The 26,252-nt window shown below is 32.6% G+C and overlaps 3 protein-coding genes across 4 annotated transcripts; 1 reads left to right on the forward strand and 2 right to left on the reverse strand.

Moving 5' to 3' along the window:
- Positions 1 to 333: 333 nt before the first annotated feature.
- Positions 334 to 925, reverse strand: LOC110694572. The gene is made up of 2 exons (XM_021871743.1): positions 710 to 925; positions 334 to 631 (listed from the first exon to the last, which is right to left on the reverse strand). The coding sequence occupies exons 1-2, from the start codon at positions 782 to 784 to the stop codon at positions 335 to 337; spliced, it is 372 nt and encodes a 123-aa protein (XP_021727435.1). The 5' UTR covers positions 785 to 925; the 3' UTR covers position 334.
- Positions 926 to 5,585: 4,660 nt separating this feature from the next.
- LOC110694481 (nijmegen breakage syndrome 1 protein-like) lies at positions 5,586 to 22,459 on the reverse strand. Of its 2 annotated transcripts, XM_021871657.1 has the most exons (15): positions 22,303 to 22,455; positions 18,962 to 19,015; positions 17,377 to 17,641; positions 16,818 to 16,906; positions 16,469 to 16,599; positions 15,587 to 15,633; positions 15,354 to 15,462; positions 11,247 to 11,333; positions 10,992 to 11,151; positions 9,046 to 9,132; positions 8,657 to 8,961; positions 7,190 to 7,251; positions 6,961 to 7,060; positions 6,822 to 6,880; positions 5,586 to 5,957 (listed from the first exon to the last, which is right to left on the reverse strand). In XM_021871657.1, the coding sequence occupies exons 1-14, from the start codon at positions 22,337 to 22,339 to the stop codon at positions 6,827 to 6,829; spliced, it is 1,587 nt and encodes a 528-aa protein (XP_021727349.1). In that variant the 5' UTR covers positions 22,340 to 22,455; the 3' UTR covers positions 5,586 to 5,957; positions 6,822 to 6,826. The 2 variants fall into 2 exon arrangements, with proteins under 2 accessions (XP_021727349.1, XP_021727348.1); XM_021871656.1 differs by having other exon boundaries at positions 8,657 to 9,132; positions 22,303 to 22,459.
- Positions 22,460 to 23,897: 1,438 nt separating this feature from the next.
- LOC110694381 (protein FAR1-RELATED SEQUENCE 5-like) lies at positions 23,898 to 26,138 on the forward strand. Its single transcript, XM_021871550.1, has 4 exons — positions 23,898 to 24,650; positions 24,809 to 25,282; positions 25,363 to 25,433; positions 25,589 to 26,138. The coding sequence occupies exons 1-4, from the start codon at positions 23,898 to 23,900 to the stop codon at positions 26,136 to 26,138; spliced, it is 1,848 nt and encodes a 615-aa protein (XP_021727242.1).
- The last annotated feature ends 114 nt before the right edge of the window (positions 26,139 to 26,252 follow it).

The raw sequence follows: 26,252 nt of genomic DNA on the forward strand, positions 1-26,252 counted from the left end.
ATCATATCCTCTAATGTATAAAAGATATCCTCTATTGTGAGAATCATATATTTGATAATTGAAATAGATAAAGCAGGATATGATAAATTTGTTTGAGGATATGATATATTTAGCCTTTTAATGATATCATCTTAACTTAGGAGTATTTTTTTCACAATTGATGATATGATATAGTAATTTGCGGATATGATATGTATATTTGAGGATATTATATTTCTGATAAAGCAGGTTATAAAATACATGATACATCATTTTATTTATTTTACTATAATAATAAAGCATAATACATAATATATAACATTTCAAGACTGAAACAAAATAATAGTACTACATCTTAAATACCATTTTCGGCTTCGGTAGGAAGTCTTTCAATACCATTATTATCAAAAAAATCTAATACAAAAAGTTTTATTTTTATAATACACATGCAGATTTTCATCGTACCAACAGCTAAATTAATTCTATCCACAAAGTCCTGCCACTCTTTATCAATGAAAAATCCTCCAGAAGTGCTTGTATCTTCTTCCACACTCAACACCTTGACGTTCCAAGCACGTCCATTGTTCCCTCGATACACTCTTGCTGTATCTTTAAATGAAAGCAGTAATAACTTCCATTTGGCAAGAAGAGGCTGAAAACACACATTAAGAAAAAATTAATTACTAGTAAGATATAAACACTATTATATTAGATAAAAATATAATCTTACAAGCGAAATTCTGTAAGATGGTCTCCATTTCACAGTGCAATGTTCCATGTTTTCATAAAAATTCTCATTCTCCATTTCAAAGAGGAAGGTTTTTTTTTTTTCCTTCTTCTGAAGAAGAAAAAGAATAAGAAGAAGAGTAAGTATAATTTAGATAGACTTAAAGGTTTATATAGATAGACACAAGCTGTATATAGACTCAAGCTATATATGGGTAAAGGTTTTTTATAGGTAAATGCTTTAAATAGCTATTTACGTGTGAAATAATGAAATGTTAAGATAATGCAATTTGATTTATTCATATATTTGATATAGGAAATAGGAATAAATTCTAATAGGTTTGACTAATAAAATATATATATGATTTCCAAAAAATAACACTCCAAAATTCTCAAGCCTGCTAAAAAAAAGACGTAGTTCTACTAATTGTTATTCTTTTAGCTAAATGACAAGCCAAATATATACAACCTATATGATTAAAGTGTTTTTTGTCAATGGTGATAGTTGTATATGATAACTTGGTCTTATATGATCCATACATTTGATGATATAATCTAGTCTTTGAAGGTTATCATTTAGTATTTGCCTGATATCATTAATTCTTTTGAGGATATCATCCAGTATTTTACATGATATAATCCAGTCTTTAGAGGATATCTTCTTTTTGTTGTATAATATAATATATTCTTGATTAAACAAAGCATTAATATATGGTTTGACAAAAAATTGATATAAACATGATTTTAGCTTTAACGTTTGAAAAGATAAAACTTTATTTGACTAATTCAGATATTGCACATAGGAAATATTAAGATTTGAGTAATACAATATGTTTATGATTTTCAAAAAAACAAAAAAATAATGCTGCAAAAGACTAAACACTGCCAAAAGAAAAATTTACTTTTACTATTTAAGATTCTTTGAATAAGATGACAAATTAAATACATACAACTTAAATAATTAAAGTGTTAGATGATATATGACAAAAAAAAAATAAGATTCGAAAAAATTAATCAACTTCTTGTATCTTCTGTCACTTTAAGCAATTGCACATTCCATACTTGCTGAATATGCACATTCCATATATAAACTTCTTGTATCTTCTGTCACTTTAAGCAATTGCACATTCCATACTTGCTGAATATGCACATTCCATATATAAACTTCTTGTATCTTCTGTCACTTTAAGCAATGTTAGATAAACATCAATTTTAAGAGGATATCATCTAGTATTCGGATGATATCATCATATCTTAAGAGGATATCAACTAGTTTGTGGAGGATATCATTCAGTCGTTGGATGATATCATTTACTCTTTAGAGGATATCATATAATATTTAGATTATATTAGTCACAGGTTGGATGATAAAATCTAGTCTTTTAAGGATATCATCTTCACTTAGTAGGATATCAACTAGTATTTAGTGTTTATATGATATCATTTACTCTTTAGAGGATATCATCTAGTCTTTGGATTATACATCTAATCTTTGGATGATATCAACCAGTCTTTGGATTATATTAGTCACTAGTTGGATGATGAAATCTAGTCTTTTAAGGATATCATCTTCACTTAAGAGGATATCAACTAGTATTTAGTCTTTAGAGGATATCATCTAGTCTTTTAAGGATATCGTCTAGTGTTTGAATTATATTAGTAACGGGTTGGATGATAAAATCTAGTCTTGTAAGGATATCATCTTCACTTAGGAGGATATCAACTAGTATTTAGTCTTTAGAGGATATCATCCAATCTTTAAAGGATATCGTCTAGTCTTAATCGTGCCTGCAAAATCCTGTATAAACGAGCTTCAAACCTGCACCTTTTTTAATCGAGCCCGCGAAGCCCGGTTCAACCGAGCTTCAAACCCGCGCCTTTTTTTAATTTGTGGTTTGTGTTTTGACGCATGAAGCGTTTCGTTAGTCTTGCTGCACATAATATGTTCTCATAACATTATTAGTTTAATCATCTCATTGTTACAATGTCCATCCGACAAATAAAACAATAAATGACACCAAAAAAATATACATATTTTAGTTCGGTCATCTCATGGTTGCAATTTCCATTCAACAGATAAAATAATTAAGGGAAATTTTCAATGGTAGCTATGTACTCTGCACATTCTCATTGGTAACAAAATATTTGGCCAATTCTCCTAATTAGCATTACTTTTTATAAGTTTCTCTAAAATGTAGACACTTTTATAATTAGTAATTACTTAGCTTAATTAAATGATACGAAGTAACTTTTTTTAAAAAAAAATGATAAATTTAAAAGAATGTATAGAGTCCTCTTTGTCAGCTACCCCACACCACCGACTAGCCACCCGAAGCCACCACCACCAAGCTCACATAAACCTCGCGTACCCACCATCACGCCGCTGACTACCACCAGAATCCACCACCACCAAGCTCGCCTAAATCCTGCGAACCCACCCCTACACCGCCAACTAGCCACCAGAATCCACCACCACCAAGCTTGCCTAAACCCTGCGAACCCACCCCACGCCGCCAACTAGCCACCATTATCCACCACCACCAATTTGCACCCAATGAAGATTGGCAATTGGGGAAAAATCGAAAACCCTAAAAATCTAAAACAAAAATTGAAAGGCTAACGAGAAAGCAACAAAGGAAAAGGGAACGAAAAATGAAGGAACCCTAATTGAGAAATCGATTTGGGGGAATTTGAAAAAACAGCAAGATATTTGATGGATTCCAAAAATTGTCAGTGACGGTTGGTTGCCATAATTGAAGGGGGTTTTAGGGTTTCGGCGAGGGTGGGGTGGATCCATGGGGTTCAGGCGAGTAGGGTGGTATGATTATCGAGGGTGGTGGTGGGTTTCGGTGGCTAACCGGCAGCTAACCGGCGGCGTGGGGTGGCTATGAAAGAGGGCTTTGTACTTTTTACTCCCTTGTCCCTTTATTTTTGCCTCATTGCCATTTTTTGGGTCAAACTTTGAAAACTTTGACCATAATTTACCGTTAATCTATATAAGATAATATAGTCATGAGTGATCTTGTTAGATTCGTCTCATTGTATATTTTATTAATATCATGTTTTTATAATTTTTACGTATATGAAAATAAAGATATAAACGTTTTAAAACGAGTCTTGGAGACCGCGCATAGTCAAATGGGGCAAATAAATAGGGACAAAGGGAGTATTTATTTATCTTTTTTTGTTAATTATTGTTTTTTTTTTACAAGATTGTTAATTATTGTTAATTTTTGTTTAATTAAGCTAATCAGTTACTAATTGTAAAAGTATTGTCATATTAGAGAAGCTTATAAAAAGTAATGCTATTTTGGAGAATTTGTAAAATATTTTGTTACCATTGAATATGAGCAAAAGTACATTGCTACCATTGAGAATTTATGGCACCAAAAATGATACAATATTTAGTTCGATCATCTCATGGTTGTAATTTCTATCTATAAAATAATTTTACGTCTAAACTAAAAAATTTATCTATTAACCTACACGAATATAAGAACACCATAAGAATAAATCTTTAATGAAAGCATGAAATAACATGAAACATTAATAATTAAGAAAACTTAACATAGTACGAGTAATGGGATACGAAACAACTTCATTAGTACGTTGTAGAACACACTAAGACAATTCAGATGTCTTAAACCAAGTAAGTAGTATCTCTAGTCGCTTTTATAATTTCATCTTTGATAGTCGCGGAAATACCCGGAGTTAATCTAACCTGAAACTCAGTATTGTTGGTCTGATTTAAAAGATCCCGACATATTGGCAAATAGTAGAAAATTACTAATAGCAAACTTTCTAGTAGAGTTCCAATTCGGGTACCCGGGTCGGCTTCAGTGAGAACGGGTCACGTCAAGTTTATTTTAAAGTTGAATCATCCTAATTTGTGTCCATACGAGTCAAAATATAAATCGAGTTTTTTTCGGGTCAGATCGAATGAATCTACCAGGTCAATTTTTAACACCCCTACTCTCTAGCAACACATGTTAATGTTTTACTTTAGTTTGTCTTCACAACACATATATTAAAATTGTACATGCTTATGGCTAGTTGGCTACTAATTGATTTATGGGTAAGACTACTAAACAATATTAAGTTTCAAAAGAAAAAAAAAAAAAAACTTAATAATATTAAGGCTTTGTTCAGTTCATCTTAAAAAAAATATTTTAGTAAAAATAATTTCATTTCAATGAAATAATTTCAACTCGGTAAAAATAAGTTCAATTCAATAAAATTAAATTAAATTCAATAAAAGTAAAAAATAATAGAGAATCAGTAAAAATAATTTCAGCTCATTAAATTTCAGCTTAGTAAAATTATTTTCAGTTTTGTAAAAATAAATTCATTTCAGTAAAAATAATTTAAGTTGAACAAAAATAATTTCAGTTCAGTAAAAATAATTTCAGTTCAGCAAAAATAAGGTGAAGTGAACCGGACTTTAACCCTAAAACCCGAAGCGAAATTATTGGACTTGGGGGCTAATTGAATTCGTCCTTCCACGTATACGGAGACCATTACAGAGAGAACCAAGGCCATTAGAATTTTGTCTAAAGTTGATGGGAACATTAATGATCTTCAAATTTTTGGGCTACATCACTACATCTTCTCATCACTTCAAATCACGGACTTTAATGAGTGATCTTCAAATTTTATCACCCACACCATCTCTCCATTTCCTACGTTATTTAACAATCCTAAAGCCCCTCTTTCACACAGCTTTGAAGCTCCAATTCTAAATTTTTTATTAAAAAAGAGGCAAATTCAGATAAGGATAAACTTATACTATCATGTAACAACTACACACAACAGAAATTTAATCACTAGGAGCTCGGCAACTTCTGATAACGAGTATCATAGTTGACAAGCAGAGAAAGTAGTAACTCGAGGTTAAGTAATTTAAGAGAATACACATTTTACAGACTTCTCACATTGGCAATCAAACGAGCATATGGCATGATATCATATTATAGCCGTATATTGACTAGAAAACTTCACAGCACTTTAATTTCACATACACAATCCTAGAATTTCCAAGCAAGACATGATATCATCATTTCTTAAAAAATCATGTGGAATAACTTACATCGACAAACATGGAGCATTAAATGATGGAAGTGTTTACATTTTACTAGCATGTCACTCTTCAACATATATGTGAGATGTTGGCAAAATCTTAAGTGATCCACCGGAAGATCCTCCAATGTTCTTCAAGTCTTTGTTCCTCAAGTACACGCCTTCAAGTGTTCCTTCTACACAAAATAGTGTGGCTTAGAGAGAAATACATACATTGTTGAATTGAGTTATTCTGCATAGATATATATACTACAACAAGCACATGAGAAAGTCAGATTAGAAAAACTAGTGGTGCAAAACCATTGAGTTGTAATTTATCATGCACTCACTCCAATGATGCATAAAAATTTTGATTAATTTTTTTTTTTTTTTTTTTGAAGAAAATGTATGCCTTTGTGACTAGTATTTGAATCGGTAGTGGATTACACACGCGCACTAGTATTGTACATGGATTGCAGACTGTCTCCTATATATAGCCATATAGGGTACATGCAATAGACCCAAGTGGCCCAAGCCCACTTGTACCAGAAATCCGTACCTACAGTAGGAGGGGCAAAGGCCAGCAAGGTGACAACAACCCATGAAGGCAACATCAACCAAGGAAGACATGTGAAGCAACCATAAGAAGTAACAAGACAGCTTGAAGTTCTAATGTTTACCTTTCACTTCTAATGTTTAACTTTTATTAGTAAAAGACAAATAGTAATGAAAAGAGTGACTGACTTTGTGGTCAACTCTCCTTGTAGTAAGTTGTAGTATATAGGGAAGGGGAAGGCAATGGGAAGGGTATGTTTTTGATGAATTAGACTTGTTAGAGCTTGGTTACCTCAAGTTACTCTTGGAGACAAATAGCCTTAAGCTATTACTTATCTTGTATCCTTTAACTCAAATTCAATCAAACTTCCAACCTTCCTTCAATATTGTTATTCAATTATTTACAAATACATAATCAGAAAATCAGTCCATAACAGTACTTTTCACCCTTACTCGTAGAATTGACATTCGCCAAAAAAAAAAATAAAAAAAAAGATTGATCAAACCTGCGTCAGTTACGACTCAGCATTTCCTGAATAGAACCAGCAACTCCACGACGCCATCCCTAAAACCGCAAGTAATAGGATATCAACATCACTGTGCTTAATTTACACAATAATTACACCAAGAGATTGAATAACTCACCCGTTCATTTTTGAACAAGTCCTCTGCCATTGCTTCCATCTGTTTCCTCTTTTTCTCATCCTTCACATATTCAACTACTTCCTTATCATAGTCAGAATCACTGGCATAGAGTTGCATAGCAGATATCAGATATAAAAGAACCTAGTCTTTACACTAGCAATTATAACAAATATTTAACAATAGTTGGTAAAAATATCAAATAATTTGAGAAAGATCTGATGCAACATACGTATATGGATATTTTGAATATGGAACAAGGTTGCTAAAGCTATTCCCAGACTGAATGTTAGTCTGCAGTCATAACAAATAGCTAACAGTCAATAACAAATAACAAACTACCCATGATGAGATTATATAATTGACAAATGCATAGAAAATTTTCTAATATTGGAGTTCAGCAGCCTATGACAAATAATAAGATTGTTTAATTTATGTATATTGTGCAATCAAACCAAATATCGAGATCAAAACAAGAATATGAACAAGAAAAGAAGGCACATAACATGTGGTTCCTAGAAATGGCTCTTCACCACTTAATCAAAATCACTCTAGTGCACATGTTCTGTTGTCCAAAGACTAAAAGTAATACTAAATGAACTGTTAGAAGAACAATAGACAATCATTTCAGCAAACTGAGCACAAGCATAACCCAATATGATTATAGGAATACATGAACATCTTTAGTAAGACTAAATTAGCTAAACCAAATATAGCTGACCAATCAAAGCTTCTGAAAGATATCCCTTCCTTGTATGCATTTTTCCCTAGCCACAGCACTTAATGTTCTGAACGGTTGTGCAAAAAAACTCTCCAGCCGATAACTAAAGCAAAACTTTCTTTTGCAAAATTATAGATGCTAGCTCCTCTACAAAGAATATCTAAGTAGCCAGCCAAATTTGCCTTAGCTGATTGTAAGTACATGTGTAACCACAGGGGATGCTATGTTAGCCATGTACCCGCACCAAATCTCATGATTTGCTTAATTAAGAAAGTTTTCACAAAACCCGCTTATGGTGAATTTTGAAGCTTCAACAACAGCCATATCTAGGGATAATATTCCTTCAAATTTCAAACACTGCCCTAAAATTTTCATCTTTGTGGACGAGACAAAGAATTAAACAAAATTCATGACATATCCTTCAACTTTGGGCCCGGGTATGGACCAAGTACCAAAAAGTATCCCCAGTTTCTCTTAAGACAGTGAGCATACAGCCAGAATAAAAATACTTGAATTCTTGAAGGAAGAAAGAGTGGATGGATAGTCATATAGTCCTAACCCCTAATCTCTTGCCTCTCCAAACCTGGAGACAGAGGACCTGTACTGTACTTACATCAGGACTGTCGTATACACCTGTGGCCCCACTCTTCATTGCCTACACCCCCACCACACCCTTCCCACTAATCAGAAAAGGGAATAAAAAAAAAAAACAAATACAAATACAAACTTGTGTAATCATTAGTATATTTGAGATAAAAGTAAAAACAAATAACAAGAGCATGCAGAATGCACAGAAATATGATGGATTCAGGAACTAGCCAGTATTGACATTCCATGGGTTGATCTGACTATGTTAGAGGTAGTATACCAGTATGTATATTTAATTGATTGGAATGAAGCTTTTCAGGGGGGGGTGGAGTGACTCACTTAGACATGCTTAAGCAGAAAAGATATGAAGCATTAGCACTAATAACTTACCTTTCTAAAACGCTTGAAATTAACAACTTCACCGTCTGATACAGAACTCACTGAGTCATTTGTATTAGTATTTCTGACAATTAAATTTTGGCTATAAAGAATATCTAGGTTCCAACTTTCCAAATCATCGTTCCTTGCATTGGCTGCTTCCCTCTTTGGCTCCAAAAAACTCAGAACTTCACCAACTTCTGGTGATGAAGCATCTTTATTTGCAGATTTCTTGTCAATATTCATGCAGTCAGTAGCCTCTGTTCCACTGAAATATTTTGTTTTATTCTGCATCATCAATTCTTCACTTATAGCACCTATACACAGAGAACCAGTATTTTTTTTATATATCTGCATTTCACTTTCATAACTTGCATGTCCAACAACTAAATTGGCCATACTTGGATGATCTGAAGTAGCTGTTTCTGCTTCTGCATCGGAGTCTGCAACCACTGTCTCGTCGGTTGAACATGAAGAAGAGACTAATACTGCAGAAAGAGTATATATCTTGGTCAAAAGCAGGCAAATTATTCTCCCAAAGGAACTTGGGCAGTACTCTCTTTGATAATTCCCCAAACTTCCTTACTTATGATAAAGGGGGAAGAAGGAATACAAATACAAACTAGTAGGCTGACTATATTAATAAAACAATCTGTCCCTTAACATATTGCAGAGAGATTTATTAGTGGTGTGGATAAGCAAATGGTACTGGAAAAAAAAAGTGCATATGATAAGATAGTAGATCCGATTAAAGATATAGGGTATCTTTTTATACTGTGGAGAAAAAAGGCAGAGGTGACCAGAGATAGTAACCCGTGCCAAAATAAGAAGTTTACAAGAAAAATGAAACAACCTATATAGGAAATAGTGCAATTTTGCTGGGATGAAGAGATTAATAATCTATCTCAGTAGAATATAATTCAATTAGCATGCAGACCATGATAATCTAGAACAGCTCAACATCATCAAAACTGTGGCCAAATAAAAAATAATACTTCAACATCATCAAATACAGTAGGTACAACTCTTGTTGTCTGATATAGTTTATTAATTAAATACACAAGAAGAAATAAACAGACATGCATACATGGTTTATCAATTGATTATATTAACACACACACACCATTGTGTTCATGCAAGAAAAAATCATTTTTGTTACTAATGCTTCAGAAAAAATTGAAGCCAAAGATGGAAGTCAAAACAAGTTTGGTTTTTTTTTTTTAAGATTTGAGAGTTTCATGAAAAGCCGATGATGGATCTTTTAAGAGAAACTCATATTATATTTCATATTTACATCAATCTTTTTAGAATTAGGGACTCACAAATTGGCAATAACATCTTCCAAAACCCTTATCCTCCCCCACCCCTCCCCCCTTCCCCTCTTGTCCCAGCTCTCACAAATTTTTTTGGAAGGCTAGATTACCTCTTAGGGTGAGATCAAACGTTTGGACCTTGGCATTGGGTAGAACTAACACTTATGATATACTAATAAAGAGAAGACCAAAAATGGATATTTCGATAAATAAATGCATGTTGTATCATGCAAATAACAAGATTTCCTCACATTACCTTTTTCATTGTGAAGATGGCAAGTATTTTTTGAGAAGGCAACTTTCTGTGTAAGGAGCATACCAGGTTTTCCTTGGTACTGCTTTGGAACTGTTACAAGTTTGATTTGTGGGCTTTAGAAGGGCCAAGGAGAAGTAGACATGGTGTAATGCTTTTATGGTAATTCTGTGATGCCAATGGTTAAAATGGAATGCACAAAATTTCTCAAGAACAATTTTAAGTGGTGTTTTGTAATGAAATTGAATAGCTTATTTATTTTCTTTGAGGGCAAAAACAGTGGGGGCTTTTAATAGTTACACAGCAGTAGAAGGAAACACAAAGAAATTGAGATATAATATGTAATCCCTGTCTTAGACTGGATAGGACAACTATCCTCTGTTCTTGTACTTATTGCCGTCTGCTCATATACATATATTTTAATATATAAAAATTAAAAATTAAAAATAAAAATTAAAAATTAAAAATTAAAAAATTAAAAATTAAAAAAAAATTTAAAAAAAGAAACCTTGAGATGAAGTTAAAATAACAAAAAAGATCAAACTAATCCTAGAAGGCTAACAAAGAAAATGTATTCCTGCTAGTCAAACCCTTCGACTTCAAAAAGGACAATAACAAACTATAAAGGAAAAACAAGTAGACAGAAAGGTGAAGGACTATTCAAATGAAAAATTTTACCTACTGGTTCAGATATGTACACAGTAATACTTCAGTACAGATTTCAGACAGACAATTTTAGTTGGTCAAGGCATCCAGGTAATCTACAGTCAATACAACTTACTGGATGAGGACATGATGATTGACGGATCAAGATACCCTGATAAAACTGCAGAAATCAATTTGATCTCATTTACTTTAGACAGTGAGCTATCAAGGCAGAATTTTTCAGCTGAATCAGCAGGGATTACAAGCGCCAAACACTTGTCGGTTTCCACTTGATCCTGCAACACAGTATTTTTGCACAAGTTATGGGTGGGTATGGAATCCTTAATTGGTGATAAAATAAATCTTCAAAGTGCTAAACACCACAATATACCTGGATATTATTATCAAAATAGTTAATTGAAAGAACTTTTGCACCAGCAACCTCCAGCAATGATTGCACCCTATCTTTGAATCTATACTGCAAAAGAAATGAAATGGAAATTGACAAACAAGAGGCACTTATAAACTACTTGACAAGTATAAATTAGCACTAAATTACTTATCAAAAGTACCCGCAAGTCAAGAAGGTCTGAAAAGCACCACTTATAATGACTAAGTGGGTTCCATGGAGAATTCTTGGGTTCCAAACTCATAGGTTTGACAATCCTAAAGATCAAGAAGTTTCCTTACTGCTTAAAATGAAGCCGATTCTTTGGAGGGTCTAGTTATAGTAGGTGAGACCAGTGGCAGATCTAGGGGGTACACAGAGGTACAGTTGTACCCCCATTCTAAAATAAAAAATAAAAATGTTAAGAAAAGAGACCTGTTTTCTTAAATAACAGGTCTCTTATGTATGAATTTAAAATTTGCCTGACACGCTATAAGAAAGCGGCTGAAAGCACTAAATTAAAGAGACCAATTTTGTGAAATAACAGGTCTCTTTAATTTACCAGTTTTTTTCCCTTTCAAATACCCAATTTAAATCTCTTTTGTTTACCTATGTGTTGCCTATTCACTTTTGTATTATACCGAATATCAAACTAAAATTGTATTATTTATATACTTGTATTCCGTATATTTTTTTAATAGACTTGTACTCCGTATATAAAAATATTATGAGGTATTCTTTAATTACTTTTCCTTAGATCTTTATTGATGTTAGAAAAAGGTTCTTAATTAAAAATTTGACTACGGTAAACAAATTATATAGAGTATATTATAATGGTCATTGACATACCTTAATTTTTTTCCTTACAAAAATTATTAAGATTTAATACTATTTTGTAAATAATTTTATTTACAGTATACTACACATACAGTACTAACTACAATGTATTTCGTATTACATAAAAAAAAAAAAAAAAAAATGTGTGTTTAAAAAATTATACGTAAAAATATGTGTAATGTTATTGGTTTTGATTTTATTTGCCTCAATATACATTGTTATTATTGGAAATAAAACTCAAAGTTTATACGCCAATAATACTCCATAAATTAAAGTATATTTTAATGGGTTTAATTTCCGTACCCCCATTACCAAATTCCTGGATCCGCCATTGGGTGAGACATAAATAGTAGTATGGTTGAGGCCTATGGAACATTATAATTGAGGCCTAAGGAGTAGTATGAGAAGAATTATTACTTCCTTTGCCCGGCCTATTGGGCTCGAGCTATGATAGCTCTTTTAGCAAAGTCATACGTGAAAAAGTTTTACTTCCTCCATCCACCCTGTCTAGCAATTTTGATTTTTTTTCGAAGATTTTAGATATCTTGGTTCATTTCTGTAAGGATGACTTCCCCTAATGGGATCAGGCAACAACTCATTTACGAATTTCTAACTTTACTTTGTATTAGATGAATTTGATTCGGTACATTCAGTTGCAATCCAAAGGTTGTTTGGAGAAGCTAACTAGGGTAATGCTAGCAACTTAGCACCTATAAAGGAGTAAGACAAACTTTGTAATCACAAAGTTTTTCCTATTAACATTGAATGAAAATTTCTATCTCCTATTGCACCTTTGTGACTAAAAGCTTCCTATTTTAAATGATTTTCTCAATCTTAAGATTGAAACTCTTGATGTCATTAATATTAGTGATCAATTAGCTTTCCAAAGAAAAAAAATACCAAATCCCCTAAAAACAAAGAGCATTCATGAAAAGTGAGTGCCTTTATAATATATTCATTATTTGTGATGATGACACGTCACTACCTAAAACTGAATTTTTTTTCTCCTATTTGTGATGTGCTTACATTATATATGAGTTTTACCCCCGTTCCTAGCATTTACTAAGTGGTTTAAAGCTCTTCGGAGCTATTTTCTACAAACATTTCATCTTTTTAGTGTTGCTTGTGTTTTAATTGATTTTATATAGGAATAGGAGGCTTTTCTCCGGATTTCTACTACATTGGACAATTCTTGGAGGATTTGTGGAATTTGCTAGGCTAAGTACGGAGTACTTGCTGTTTAGAGTTTGATTTGAGCAACCGGATGCTAGCAACAAAGTTCTATTGTTTGGACGCTCATGAAGGAAGTGCAAAATCTGACTGTTGTGCACTCTTTTGGTCATAACTTTTGAGTCACAATTGATAATGAGATAATTCCAGTTGGGTTAGAAACTAAGGTTGAAGAATTTTCCAACGATAGGTTACACATCAAATTCTGAAGAGAAATGACAAAGTTATGGCATGTTGAAGTGTGATGAAAGCCACCTGATTCGGGCAAGGTTGCTAGAGGGGGTCAGGCGAGACATCGCACTAGTTATGTGAAGCTAGGAGAGTCTACTTTATGCTCCCAGCCACCTGATGGGGCAAGCGCCATCGGTCCAAGTTTTGGGAGCTCGATACTTTGATTTTTTTAAAAGCAATGTTCGAAAGCAATGCTCGCCTGATCGGGTAGCATGACCTAGCACCATAGCGTAGATGTTTGGGGGCCTAGCCCACTTGTTTTAGGTCGGGTTTTATTTCTCATTTTAGCTCTCCTATAAATAGGGTAGGGAAAATTTATGTAATTAAGCTTTGATTGGGTACTTTAGTTTACTCTTAAGCACTTTTACTTAATATAATTTTCACCCAAGCATTCAATTAGCACTTTAGATTCAAGTTTCTTCAAACATGATTTTAGAGGTATTTTTCAGATTCTTTGTTCTTCTTTCATTGTTTGTTTTCAAGTTTCAATCTTTATTTGGTGGTAATCGTATTTTCCTTAGTTCTTAAGGCTAAGGGGATTTATGAATGGTTAGATGGAATTAATGTCTTGTTGAATTGACTTTGAATTGGTTTATGATATCTCCCAACAATTTGCTATTATTAATTAATTAGTTGAGCAATGACCATATTTGATTTATTATGCTTGTAAACACCAAGTTAAGCAATGAGAGGTAGATTCATCATGTTAGACTTGCAATAATTGATTCGAGAGAACTTATTGACCTATATAGTTTAATATTATCTCTCTCCGGGTTTTTTTTAAAATGTTACACATGCCTTAATCGGCCTATTTTTTTTAAGTGTTATTACACTTCCTTCAAGGGAAAATTTATTCTGTTTAATATTATATCTCTCTCCTCTCATGGTCTCCACTTCTACCCACACATACTTCCTTTTTATATATATATATATATATATATATATATATATATATATATATATATATTACTCCCTCGGTTTTCTATTAGATGCATTACTTTCTAAATAAGGAAGTTTCAATTTAAATGCAGCACTTTCTCTTTTAGTTAGTAAATTCTCTCTATCTTTCTCCTATCACATGGGCCTTCTTTATTTTTTTTTCTCTATTTCTCTCTGGTCTAAAAATTGCTTAAGAGTCCGCAATTACAAAGTCATGCAACTAAAAAAGCGGAAAAGGTATTATCTATCCTCTCACATCCCTTATTTCTCAATAAACTATCAACTCCAGAGCATCTCTGACAATTTTATAAACCCCAACTACCCCACTTACATTTTATATTATTAAAATCAATAAAACTAACTAATATAATGTGCCGCTCACATTGTAATAGCAATCAATCAATCAATCAAAGCCTTAATCCCATAAGTGGGGTCGGCTACATGAACCAAATTTGATTATTCGGTGTTATCATCAACAAAGATCCTCCTCCTCCATCCCTTACGATCCAATGCCTCATCCTGATGCACATCCATATACTTCATATCCTTCCTAACTCCTTTCAACCAAGTCATTTTCGGTCTCCCTCTCCCTCGTTTAACCCCTCCATGGGCACTCTTCCACTCTTCGTACCAGTGCACCCTCGGGTCTCCGTCTTACATGCCTAAACCAAAGCAAACGATTTTCCCTTATTTTGTCTGCAATGCTGCTCACACTGTAATACTTTTTTTTTAAAAAAAAAAAAAAAACGGAGGGAGTATAGGTGGGTGAAGTAGTGAAGCCTTATCATAGAATTGGTTCCTTGAATTCTTGCATTTAACTACACATTAATTTTCAATCAAAATTCTATAATGCAGTGTTCATAAGGTAAGCACCTTATTTGCAGAACCCAACACAAAAGTGTATCCTTTTAAGCAATTTTCACGAGTCCTGGTATCTGCTATCGATACTGATTCACCATCCAAAGTCAACGTCGGAATGTATCTGTCACCACCGGACCACCGGGTCAATGTACAACAATCAATTTCATTTAATTGGACCTAAAGTCCTAAACCACATAAAAGCACCATATATATAAACACAATCAGACAGACAATTCGACACTTACTGACTGTAACTTGGAATTTCACTGTGTATCCTAGTTCCTGCAATAATCTGCAAAAGGAGAATCAACAAAAACAAATATGAGTATATGTTTAAGTTACATCAAAATCCATAATCTTCTTTTTTGGTAGAGCTTCAAGAACTAATCAAATCACAAAAAAACTTGGTAATGGTAATGGCTTCAAATGTACTCCCTTAAGTCTCTGTAATGTCAAGTTATATATTTGACTCAAAATTACTGAAATTAACTGGGCTTTAAAACAACTTTATCCTGTGAGGATAATAAACTCAAGAGCTGAGTTATACGCTACAAGGATGAAGTTTATTTACAGGGATGCAATGGCTAAGGGTAATAAATATAAAATGATGGTTATTACTCCAGCTATTCTCTGATAGAAATTTTGGCATGCTTCAATTGGACCTATTAGAAGAGGGATGCAGACAGCTCCAGTGTTGGGGAAGAGAGGAGTCAAAAGTTAAAAATTCTAAGTTGATTTCGGAGAATGCAATCAGCCAATCACAAGTTATAACTTGCACTGCTCTACAATGTTTGTCATAAATTTCAAACTAGGATGTCTTAAAATAATCATCAAGTTCCTACTGGTAACAAAAACATGTTGGATATTGTGAGCAACTACCTTTTACTTGTCCACTTTTGTGAAAGCTACTTCCTCTGTTTCTAATAGTTAACCCTGTTTAGAATCATTATAGATTCTAATGCAAATGGAATCTAACACTCTCGATAAATAAATAAATAAATAAATAAATAAGAAAAAAAAACATACGCATGTGACACCTTGTTTGATTCGTCTCGATGTGTAGTTTCCACAATACCAACTTTTAGGTAACTGCCAAAAAATAAAAATAAAAAAGAAAGCGAGCATACCTCCAGCCAAGTACTTAGTACAACAGGTTTCTTAGACAGAACGATATCAATTACTTCCTCGGTAACAGGCATGAATGGATCCACAAGTACATGTGTGCATTCCTTAGTCCACTCATGTGAAACACAAGCACCTAAAAGAGATGCAAATAAGTCAATCATGACGCATATGGCCCAAGAACACCTGTCAATTGACCATGCTTAACCACAGATCATATTGATGGGAATTTAGAATGAACACAATTGCAAACACTGCATAGGATAGAGCTAAATGCTATTTCTGCAAATTTTAAAATCAAGATAAATGGAAGCCGACATGAAGAAAATAATGGCTATAAAGGATAACACTAACCTATAGATGATATTTTATCTTGTGTAAAAGGAGTTCCTTGGGAGCTTGTGAAATTGCAAAGGTAGAAATTTAGTGGGACATAAGAAAATCTGCAAAAATATTAGGAAGAGAGCAAGAGCAGTCAGTGCATCAAGAACGATTGATTTCATGGGACCACAAACCAATGGAGTCAAAAATCAAGTAAAGGAAGATCATTAACAGGATTTTAATTACAGACAACAGAATGATTGTCAGCTTCAATCAGAGAGCAAGTACACATGTATCAACTAAAACTATATAAAAAAAGAAAGCTCGGCTTCCTATGAGGCCTTAAGTGTCTGCATAGCAGTCACTTTAACTATGAAAAACAGCCAAATCACCATAGCATAGCAAAAAATATTTAAGTGGTAAAGGTCATTCTGGACACCATGTTGCCTTAGTTCACATGCAGCAGAGATCAAAGTGTGCATCAGAGAGCCTATAACTTTTTAGACATTACTACTAACAACAAGAGGAAAAAGAAAAACAGGAAAAAATAAAATAAAATAAAAAAATAAAGAATGACCATATTGACCAGTACCTGTATGTTAGATCTCCGGAGCCAAATTTGACCAAATCCCCAACTTTCAAATATATTTCTTTGCCTGGACAATCATGAACTTTTTCTTTTATGCCAGAATCTTTCACAATAAATGTTCCATACTTGGAGCAATCTCTTATCCTAACTTTGGAGGAGATGCTAGATGATCTCTTCTCAGCAGGTTTCAAAGATTCCATTACATCTACAATGATCTCAGCATGTATACGTGAAACACCTTTATCATTTGTTATATTCACATCACAACCTAAAGGGGTCAAATAAACAGATGTTAAGATGATGAGGCCAAAGAGCTAAGTCATTGATTGGACTTCTAAAAACACACATCTGATAAATTCAGAAGAAAAACACATTTTCTACCTATGCACAAACCAAAAAAACACGGATCTGAACCGTAATGCAACTAAACTTGTAAGTGTTAGTTCCAAGCAGAAAATGGAGATACCATGTTAACAACTACCCAGGAAAGAAGATGACGATAGATACCTGCATACCTAAAATCCCATATAAAAAATCAAGGTTCTTAAAAAAGCATCACCTAGTCACCACACTAAACATAAATAGGCCAGGTGTAGGCAAACAATATACAGATGAACAGACCATGCTTGCACAGGACAGAAAATACAGAGAGGAAAACTTAACGTTTGTACAAACTTTTATCATCAGATAAAGCGTAGATCTTCTACTGTGAGAAATGCAGGGAAAAAAAATAAATAAATAAAAATGCTGAGCCAGAAAACAGGCAGAATATATTAACAATTATAGCTAAAATTCAGTATTTTAGATAACAGCCTCCAGCACTTCTAACTTCAGAAACCTATTCACCAGAAATACATTCAAAAAAAAAAAAAATCTAATTCTAATGGCATATTTCTAGCTTGCCAGGAACGTAAACCCAGTTCATGACTGTTTACAACCCAGAATTACCTAATTCACTCCCTCTACAAACCAGTGTTACACAAGTGTTTGAGATAATTTGTGGAATGTCGTACATGATACAGTGGTACACTTTTGGACTAGTCTAAGTCTAACAAATCAAGTGACATATTATGTTCCCATACCCCTTAAGCATACCAAAGCATAAGGAAGCAATATACATTATATACTACTCCAATTGAACGTTTGCTGCCACATGGTGTCTGGACACAATGAGGACAAGCGCAAAGATGACTGACCACACGAAAAAGACAAATAGTGCAATCTACTTACATAGATTAAATTTGCTATCCCAGGACCAATGCACAAGTATTGGGATAGAATATAAATCATATACATGGATCTAAAAGGCATTACATAAAATAAAATTGACAGCAAATAAAGTTATTTTATTGGTGTCTGGGCCACAATCTTCCAATAATTCATTTAATTCATATAACCAGATTAATCTTGGTGAAATTACATTCAAGATATTGAAATGTTGTATCCTTTGAACCCATGTCCAAATCTTGGACAGTGTCTTTGTGTTGCAATTTGAGCCCTGATAAATTTAACACTCCGATATCTACCATAATAACAAGCAAACCTAAGTCTAAATAACACAAGATGCAATAAATATTTCCAGAAATACCTTTTCTGCCCACTTTGTATGTTCCCTTTGTGTATATATAGTACTTCTCCTCTCCTATAACATAAATTTGGCAAGAACAATTTGTTAGAAAAACATCATCATGTATTCAAATGTAGATAATATCTTTTGGTCTCTGCCTTTTTTGTCACATGCCAGCTAAAAACATGAGAAGAGTAATGACTTATATTGAGGGAGTCCATCTATCACTCTATTCTATATATATACTAAAACAGAGGATGCTCAACTTACATTCTTACAACTTGACATATGTCACTCTGTGGTTAAAAATTTTCCCGCCTATTTTTCTACTTCTAAGAATATCAACTAAATCTTATTATAATACTGTAATTTTATATATATATATATATATGTATATGTATATTCATATAACTTAAAATATATTCATATACTAATAAGATTAATTAGTTAACAAAATATAGTAGTACGTACAGTATATATTGATTGCATTATATATAGTTCCATTTCAATTATTGATTGCACAAAATCTTTTATAAATCAAATTATGACATAATATTTTAATAACAGTGATGCAATAATAGTGATTAGGCCGGTTAAAATAATTGATCTAATTACCTTTTTTTTTTTTAAAGTGATCTTATTACCTATATATATACATAATACTATCACCCTAAGATACAATAACAAAAATTTGTAGTTTTATTTTTTATTTTTAAATGGCATATAACATGATTAAACTATATCACCCCTCTCAAAGAAAATTGAACGATCAAAGTTAAAATTGTTAGTCTTTGGTACGCTCCAAAGTATGGCTATTAATTTCCTACCCATTTCCGCTATTCTAAATAAATTAAAGTATTTGTATTCAATACTAAAATATTTTTTAAAAACAATTTATTTTCTATAAATCTGCCGCGTGGATACTTTTTTTTGTTCAATAAATATTTATCTCAAAAATATCTTTTTCACTAAGTTACAATTATATTGACGAAAATATTGATCAAATAGTATTAATTCACATATACTTAAGAAAAATATCAACTAAATAAGTTTAAAACTGTTATTCACAACTCATACATATTGAAAAAATCTTAAAGTTTATAATGTTTAACAAAATTGCATCATATCATGTCAATATACTCCGTAAATATACTTTGTAATATATTCTATAAATTGTCAAAATATTGATTTCATGTGAAATTTTTGCCAAAAAATATTTATACTACTGCTCTATAATTGTCAAATTTCGCACAAATTATAAATAAGAATCTACATATACTTCAAATAAAATCCTAAATAAGTTTGATTAAATAAAGGACATCAATTTATAACTATTAGTCAACTAAAACATACATAAGAATCTACCCATCATACATATACGTAAAAAAAAGCATCAACTAAAATTGCATGATATTGAACTCCTGATATCATATATTTAAATTTTGATATCGAAATTGAACATTTGATATCAAATACTTTATTGTTGATGTCAGATATTAAAGTGTTGATATCAGATAAATATTATATTTAATGCTGATGATTGGACAGTTGGACTCATGACGAGTCTGATCTCATACAACATCTTCTCTTAGATATGGGTTACATTGAATATATATTCGTAACTTTTATTTATGCCACGGTAACTTTTATTAATATTGGTGCAACTTTTGATCGTTTATTTTAGGATAAGTTGTACCATATAGATGGTTGTAAACTCAATTATTTTTAAGACTACTGTGACAACATCATGGGACAGAGAGAATGAGAGTATGTTTTATTAGCATGCATGATTAAAACAAAAATACATGAATATAAATAGCTACAGATTATTGAATATTGTAATATAAATATATATGGGTACACATTATTGTGATAATATAGGCTTTCACTATTGAATAAGTGTATACACATCATTATTATTATTCATTGAGCATTGTGATAATTGGGTACACATTATTGTTATAAAATAATGAATAATATAGGTTTTTTACTACTGTGGATTAAAATAATAATTATAGTTTTCAATTTTGTAAGATTTAATATTTAAACTTTTAAAACCGTGCAATTGCACGGGTTCTATACTAGTTTTCAAAGTACTATTTTAAATGATTTCTAAATAAAAAGTATTCCTTCAAATATCTATTGCTATGTGAGAGAGCTAGCAAAAGCTTAATCAAGGATACAATGCACTATTATTCCAAAGGAGCATTTTCTTTTCTCAAATTTATGTTCAATGATTGTGTCTTAATATTTAAGTATATGCAACAATGGTGAGATCTATTCATCTAAGACTTTTTCACTTATCTGAATTTTAGAACTTAATTGTCCTTATCTAAACTTACCTGAATTTATTAGAACTTATTAAGCAATATCAAAACTTATCTAAACTAATTTTTCCTAAACTTATTAACCCTTATATAAACCTAATATCCTTAGTTCAAAAAAAAAACAAATATGAACTTATTATCCTGAAATAAGTGAAACAAAGGTGAACAAACCAAGGCCTAAAAATTCTATTTTCTATTACATCAAAGCATAGCAATAATTGAAGCACTCCTAGTGCCATCAAACCATATACACTAGGGAAAAAAAAAAAAAAAAGGCAATATAAAAAAGGCCTCATTTTAATTAAACCAAGCTTACTTTTTCATGTCAACTTAATGATCTCTCATTTTCACAACAAGAAAATGAATATAAAGATTAACAGCAAAGCAATGAGAGTGTAATAGGACAGGCGGTACATATTCCAAAACATCTATCACAAATCAATTAAAGTCCTCCTATTCTCCAAACCCAAACAACTCTTGAGAGCCCCAGCCAGAACTAGAACATATTGATTCCACTACATTCTTTGCTACACAGAATGTCCCTTGGCGTGGTCAGCCAAGTGCCATAAACCATTGGAAATTCCTTTAAAGTGAGTATATGAATCAACAGGTGCAAATACAATTTTATCAGAAGAAATGCTAATCATCTTATCCTCGATAAATGGCAAGCAAATAGTTGTTTAATGTTGTTCTTGGATCATAGAAAACAAGAACAAGATTGGACATGTTTGAACTTGCTTAAGCAAATAATCTTACCTTATTTTGACAGCTTTTTCATGTTTCATTCGATAACTAAGCAGCTAAAAACTTCTAATTAGTAATTAAATGAAAATTAAACATCTTACACAAAATTAAAAATCCAGAATCGGAATATAGTCAAAGAAAATCATCAAAACAAGTCTTTGATGCCCTTTAATTTCTTAAAAATGACAACTTTCGAACAAACAATTTATGTAATTAATAAAATAAACCCTATTTCACAAAAGGCGAATAAATTAACAGCATAGAGATGAATCAAAAGACAGAAATATAAACCTGAAAGTGGGTTAACAGGAAAGAACCCCCAAACCATTTGTTCCGTTGAATTTCTTCAAATTGGGAGAAAAATTGCCGCGAATTTCTTCAACAATGTCAAGTTCCAAGTGCTATTTCGTATAAAAGTACTATGCCAAATCATAAACTCTTAATTTTAAATCAAACCCATTTGCATATACCCGGTGTACAGTATTTTTACTGTACATCGGGTTTTCGCACGTGCTTTTTTTTAAAAAAAAAAAATCGCAGAATTTCAAATACCTAAAAATAAAAAAAAAAAACGCAGAACAACAATGGAGGAGAGAGAAAGTGAGAAAACGCAGCTATCAATCATCCATTGAGGAGAGAGAAAGTGAGAAATCGCAAAAATTGCAGAAAACGAACATCAATCGAGGAGAAAAAAGTTTAGAAAACGCAAAAATTGCAGAAATCGATCATCAATCGAGGAGAAAAAAGGTGAGAAAACGCACAAATAGAAGAATTCGATCATCAATTAAGGACAAAGAAAGTGAGAAAACTTACAAATTGCAGAATTTGATCATCAATGGAGAATTCGACTTTCGATATAACAAATTGCAACAATCTCATTCACGAATTGCTACAAAAACAGAGGCAAATTGAGACTGAATTTGAAATCGATTTAAATCGATCGATTATAGAAGAAGAAGAAACTAATTGTTTTGGAGATGAATTCGTACCAATATTCAACAATCCAGACAATGCAGATGAAGCAATCGATAATGCAGATGAAGCAATTGAGAATGCAGAAGACGCAATTCATAATGCAGAAAATCAAGTGGTTCCTGATAAATCAATTGATTCAAATTCAGAACAAACAACCAAATCAGATGCAACTGAAGGTAATTTCTATGAATTTTTGAGATTGTATGCAAAAAGTAACCCTTTGAATACATAATTGTTACCCTTTTCATGCATAAACGTGACCATACTTATGCCTAAATGTTACCCTCAGATTGAATGCAGAACTTTTTAGATTGCATGCAAAAAGTAACCCTTTGAATGCCTAAATGTTACCCTTTTCATGCTTAAAAGTGACCCTATTTATGCTCAAATGTTACACTCAGATTGTATGCTGAAAATTCAGATTATATGCAAAAAGTAACCCTTTGAATGCCTAAATGTTACCTTTTTCATGCATAATAGTTACCCTATTTATGCTCAAATGTTACACTCAGATTGTATGCTGAAAATTCAGATTGTATGCAAAAAGTAACCCTTTCAATGCCTAAATGTTACCTTTTTCATGCATAAAAGTTACCCTATTTTCAAACGAATGTTACCCTTTTTTTTATGCTGTCTGTGGTTATTATCTGATTTGTTTGTATTAAATAACAGATACAAATCCAATTGATGCTTATGGTTTAGATCTTAGAGGATCATTTGTTGGTGTGGTAAGAGAAACTTTTGAAGAAATTTTGGAATTGTATGAAAAACATGCTGCTATACTGGGGTTTTCAATAAGAAAACATACAACTAGATTCAAATAACACACAAAAATAGTAACTGAGAAAAACTATGTGTGTTCTGCTGAGGGAAAGAGACATTCAGGTCAGAAGAAAACAAAGTTAGTTGAAATGGTTGATGAAGAGGATGTAAATGTAAAAACAAGAAAGCCAAGACAAGTATCCATTACAAGATCAAATTGCAAGGCATGCATAAGAGCAAAAGTGAATAAAGAAGGACAGTTTGAGGTGGTGGCTCATGTTATTCAGCATAACCACGAGCTAACAAAGCCACAGTGGCATTATTTGCATCGTTCTGAAAGAAAAATGACAGAGGAAAAAGTTGTAACAATCAAAACAATGAAATCTTCAGGTCTAACTACAATGGACACTTACAATTACATGGCTACAGAGGCTGGAGGAGAACAGAATATAGGCCATAGTGTTGTAGATCACCTGAATTTCTGCTCAAGGTTAAGAATGGAACAAATTGAGGCTGGAGATGCTCAAACTTTAGTGAACATTTTAAGTCAGGAACAATCAGAGGATCCAAACTTCTTTTTTAGAGTGAAGTTTGACAAAGAAGGAAGAATTTGCAATATCTTTTGGAGAGATTCAATGATGCTAGAAGACTATAGGATATATGGAGATGTTCTTGTCTTTGATACAACATACAGAACCAACAGATATAATCTTATATGTGCTCCATTTGTTGGCATAAATAACCACTGGCATAATTGTATGTTTGCTTGTGCTTTTATTGGGGATGAAACGACAGATTCATTTGTGTGGTTACTACAAACCTTCGTCAAAGCTATGGAGGATAGAAAACCAACTTCAATATTCACTGACCAGGACCATGCAATGGCAAATGCTATACTGGAGGTAAAAGATTTATATTGACATCTTACAGATTTGAGCTATGACAATAAAGTTTTCCTTTTTCACATAAAGTTACCCTTTTAGCTGCATAAAGTTACCCTTTTTAGTGCATAAAAAGTAACCCTTTTAACAGCATAAAGTGACCCCTATTTTCAATGCAGGTGATTCCTAATACAAGACATAGACTTTGTATATGGCATTTGGAGCAAAATGCCATAACCAGATTTGGAGCTCTTAAAAAAGACAAAGAATTCAAATTTGCATTCAACCAGTGCTTAAAGATGTGTGTGACAGAACAAGAATTCGAAGCAAAGTGGCAAGCAATGTTGCAAAAATATGAGTTGACAGAACACTCTTGGTACAAAAGAGTGTATGAGTTGAAAGACAAATGGTGTCCTTCCCTTTGTAGAGATTTCTTTTCAGTAGGGATCTTATCGTCACAAAGGAGTGAAAGCACTAATCATGCCATAGGATTCAGAGCAAGTAAAGCAACTACTTTGACGGAATTTTATACCATATTTAAGAAGACAACTAATCGTTGGAGAAGCACAGAGAAATATGATGAGTTTACCTGTAGCAAGTCAATAGCATTCACTTCATTGCCTCTATCTGGAATGCTAAAGCATGCTGCACAGGTAAAAAGTTAACTGACAAGTACATAAATTACACCTAATATATGGCAATTTAAATGAAGCTACATGATTTTGATGTACAGGTTTTCACTTTATCACTCTTTAGAAATTTTGAAGAGGAGTTTGGATACTCTATGGCAACAACTGTTCAGATGTTAGGCAGTAATGAAGAATGCCTACTTTATCAAGTAACACTAGAAGACAAGCCATGGTCTGCACATCAAGTAAACTATATACAAAAGAGCCAAACTGTATGGTGTACTTGCAAAAACTTTGAACATCTGGATGGTTATGTTATCATTGCATCAGAATTCTACATTTTCATTCAGTAACAAGAATACCAGACAAGTATGTTTCAAAAAGATGGACTAAGTTTGCAAAAACAGAGGCATGGGATAGGTTGAAGAATCAGGATCCTAAACAGCAATATATTCCATGGAGGCAAACACTGATGAGGAAATACTACAATCTAATCTTAAAAAGTCAAGAAAATGAAGATACAAGAGCATTTATGGAAGAAAGCTTCAGAAACAGTCTTAAAATGGTGGAAGACTTACTTGCTAGTGCTGCTCAGAAAGAAAGTGCAGAAGCTGCTTCTAACATTCCTGATGTGGCAGACAACACTCAAAGCAATACTGACGCTTCTTCAGCATCGAGTACAAGCACATGTGTACCAATAATTCTTGATCCTAAAAGGGCTGTAACAAAAGGAAGAAGCAAGAGAGCAAAAGGAGGACTTGAAAAAAGCAAGAGAAAAAGAAAACCAGCACTGCCACCTCCAAATTCAGAATTTGATCAAAGACACCTAACTTACGACTCTTTTAAGATCTTTTTTAGAACATTTTTTTTTCGAAATTAATATACCTTGTATTGTTAAACTATTTTTCTTTTGTTTTTTTACTCTATGACTAGTTTAATGAAAATGTGATTGACACTTTTATTAGCACATGTTTAATTATTGGAACACATCAAC

This window comes from Chenopodium quinoa, unplaced genomic scaffold, assembly GCF_001683475.1.
Source record: "Chenopodium quinoa cultivar QQ74 unplaced genomic scaffold, ASM168347v1, whole genome shotgun sequence".
Classification (NCBI taxonomy): Eukaryota; Viridiplantae; Streptophyta; class Magnoliopsida; order Caryophyllales; family Amaranthaceae; genus Chenopodium; species Chenopodium quinoa.

Bases quoted from the DNA above. Each gene is read 5' to 3' on its own strand.
- LOC110694572 (XM_021871743.1), bottom strand. From the start codon at position 784: ATGGAGAATGAGAATTTTTATGAAAACATGGAACATTGCACTGTGAAA. The intron at 632-709 runs GTAAGATTATAT...GTGTGTTTTCAG, and splicing joins CATCTTACAGAATTTCGCTT to CCTCTTCTTGCCAAATGGAA.
- LOC110694481 (XM_021871656.1), bottom strand. From the start codon at position 22,339: ATGGTTTGGGGGTTCTTTCCTGTTAACCCACTTTCAG. The intron at 17,642-18,961 runs GTATTTCTGGAA...TGACCCCTTTAG, and splicing joins ATACAAAGTGGGCAGAAAAG to GTTGTGATGTGAATATAACA. The intron at 16,600-16,817 runs GTTAGTGTTATC...CATCTCTTTTAG, and splicing joins AGATAAAATATCATCTATAG to GTGCTTGTGTTTCACATGAG.
- LOC110694381 (XM_021871550.1), top strand. From the start codon at position 23,898: ATGGTTGATGAAGAGGATGTAAATGTAAAAACAAGAAAGCCAAGACAA. The intron at 25,283-25,362 runs GTAAAAAGTTAA...TTTGATGTACAG, and splicing joins TGCTAAAGCATGCTGCACAG to GTTTTCACTTTATCACTCTT. The intron at 25,434-25,588 runs GTTAGGCAGTAA...TCATTGCATCAG, and splicing joins ATGGCAACAACTGTTCAGAT to AATTCTACATTTTCATTCAG.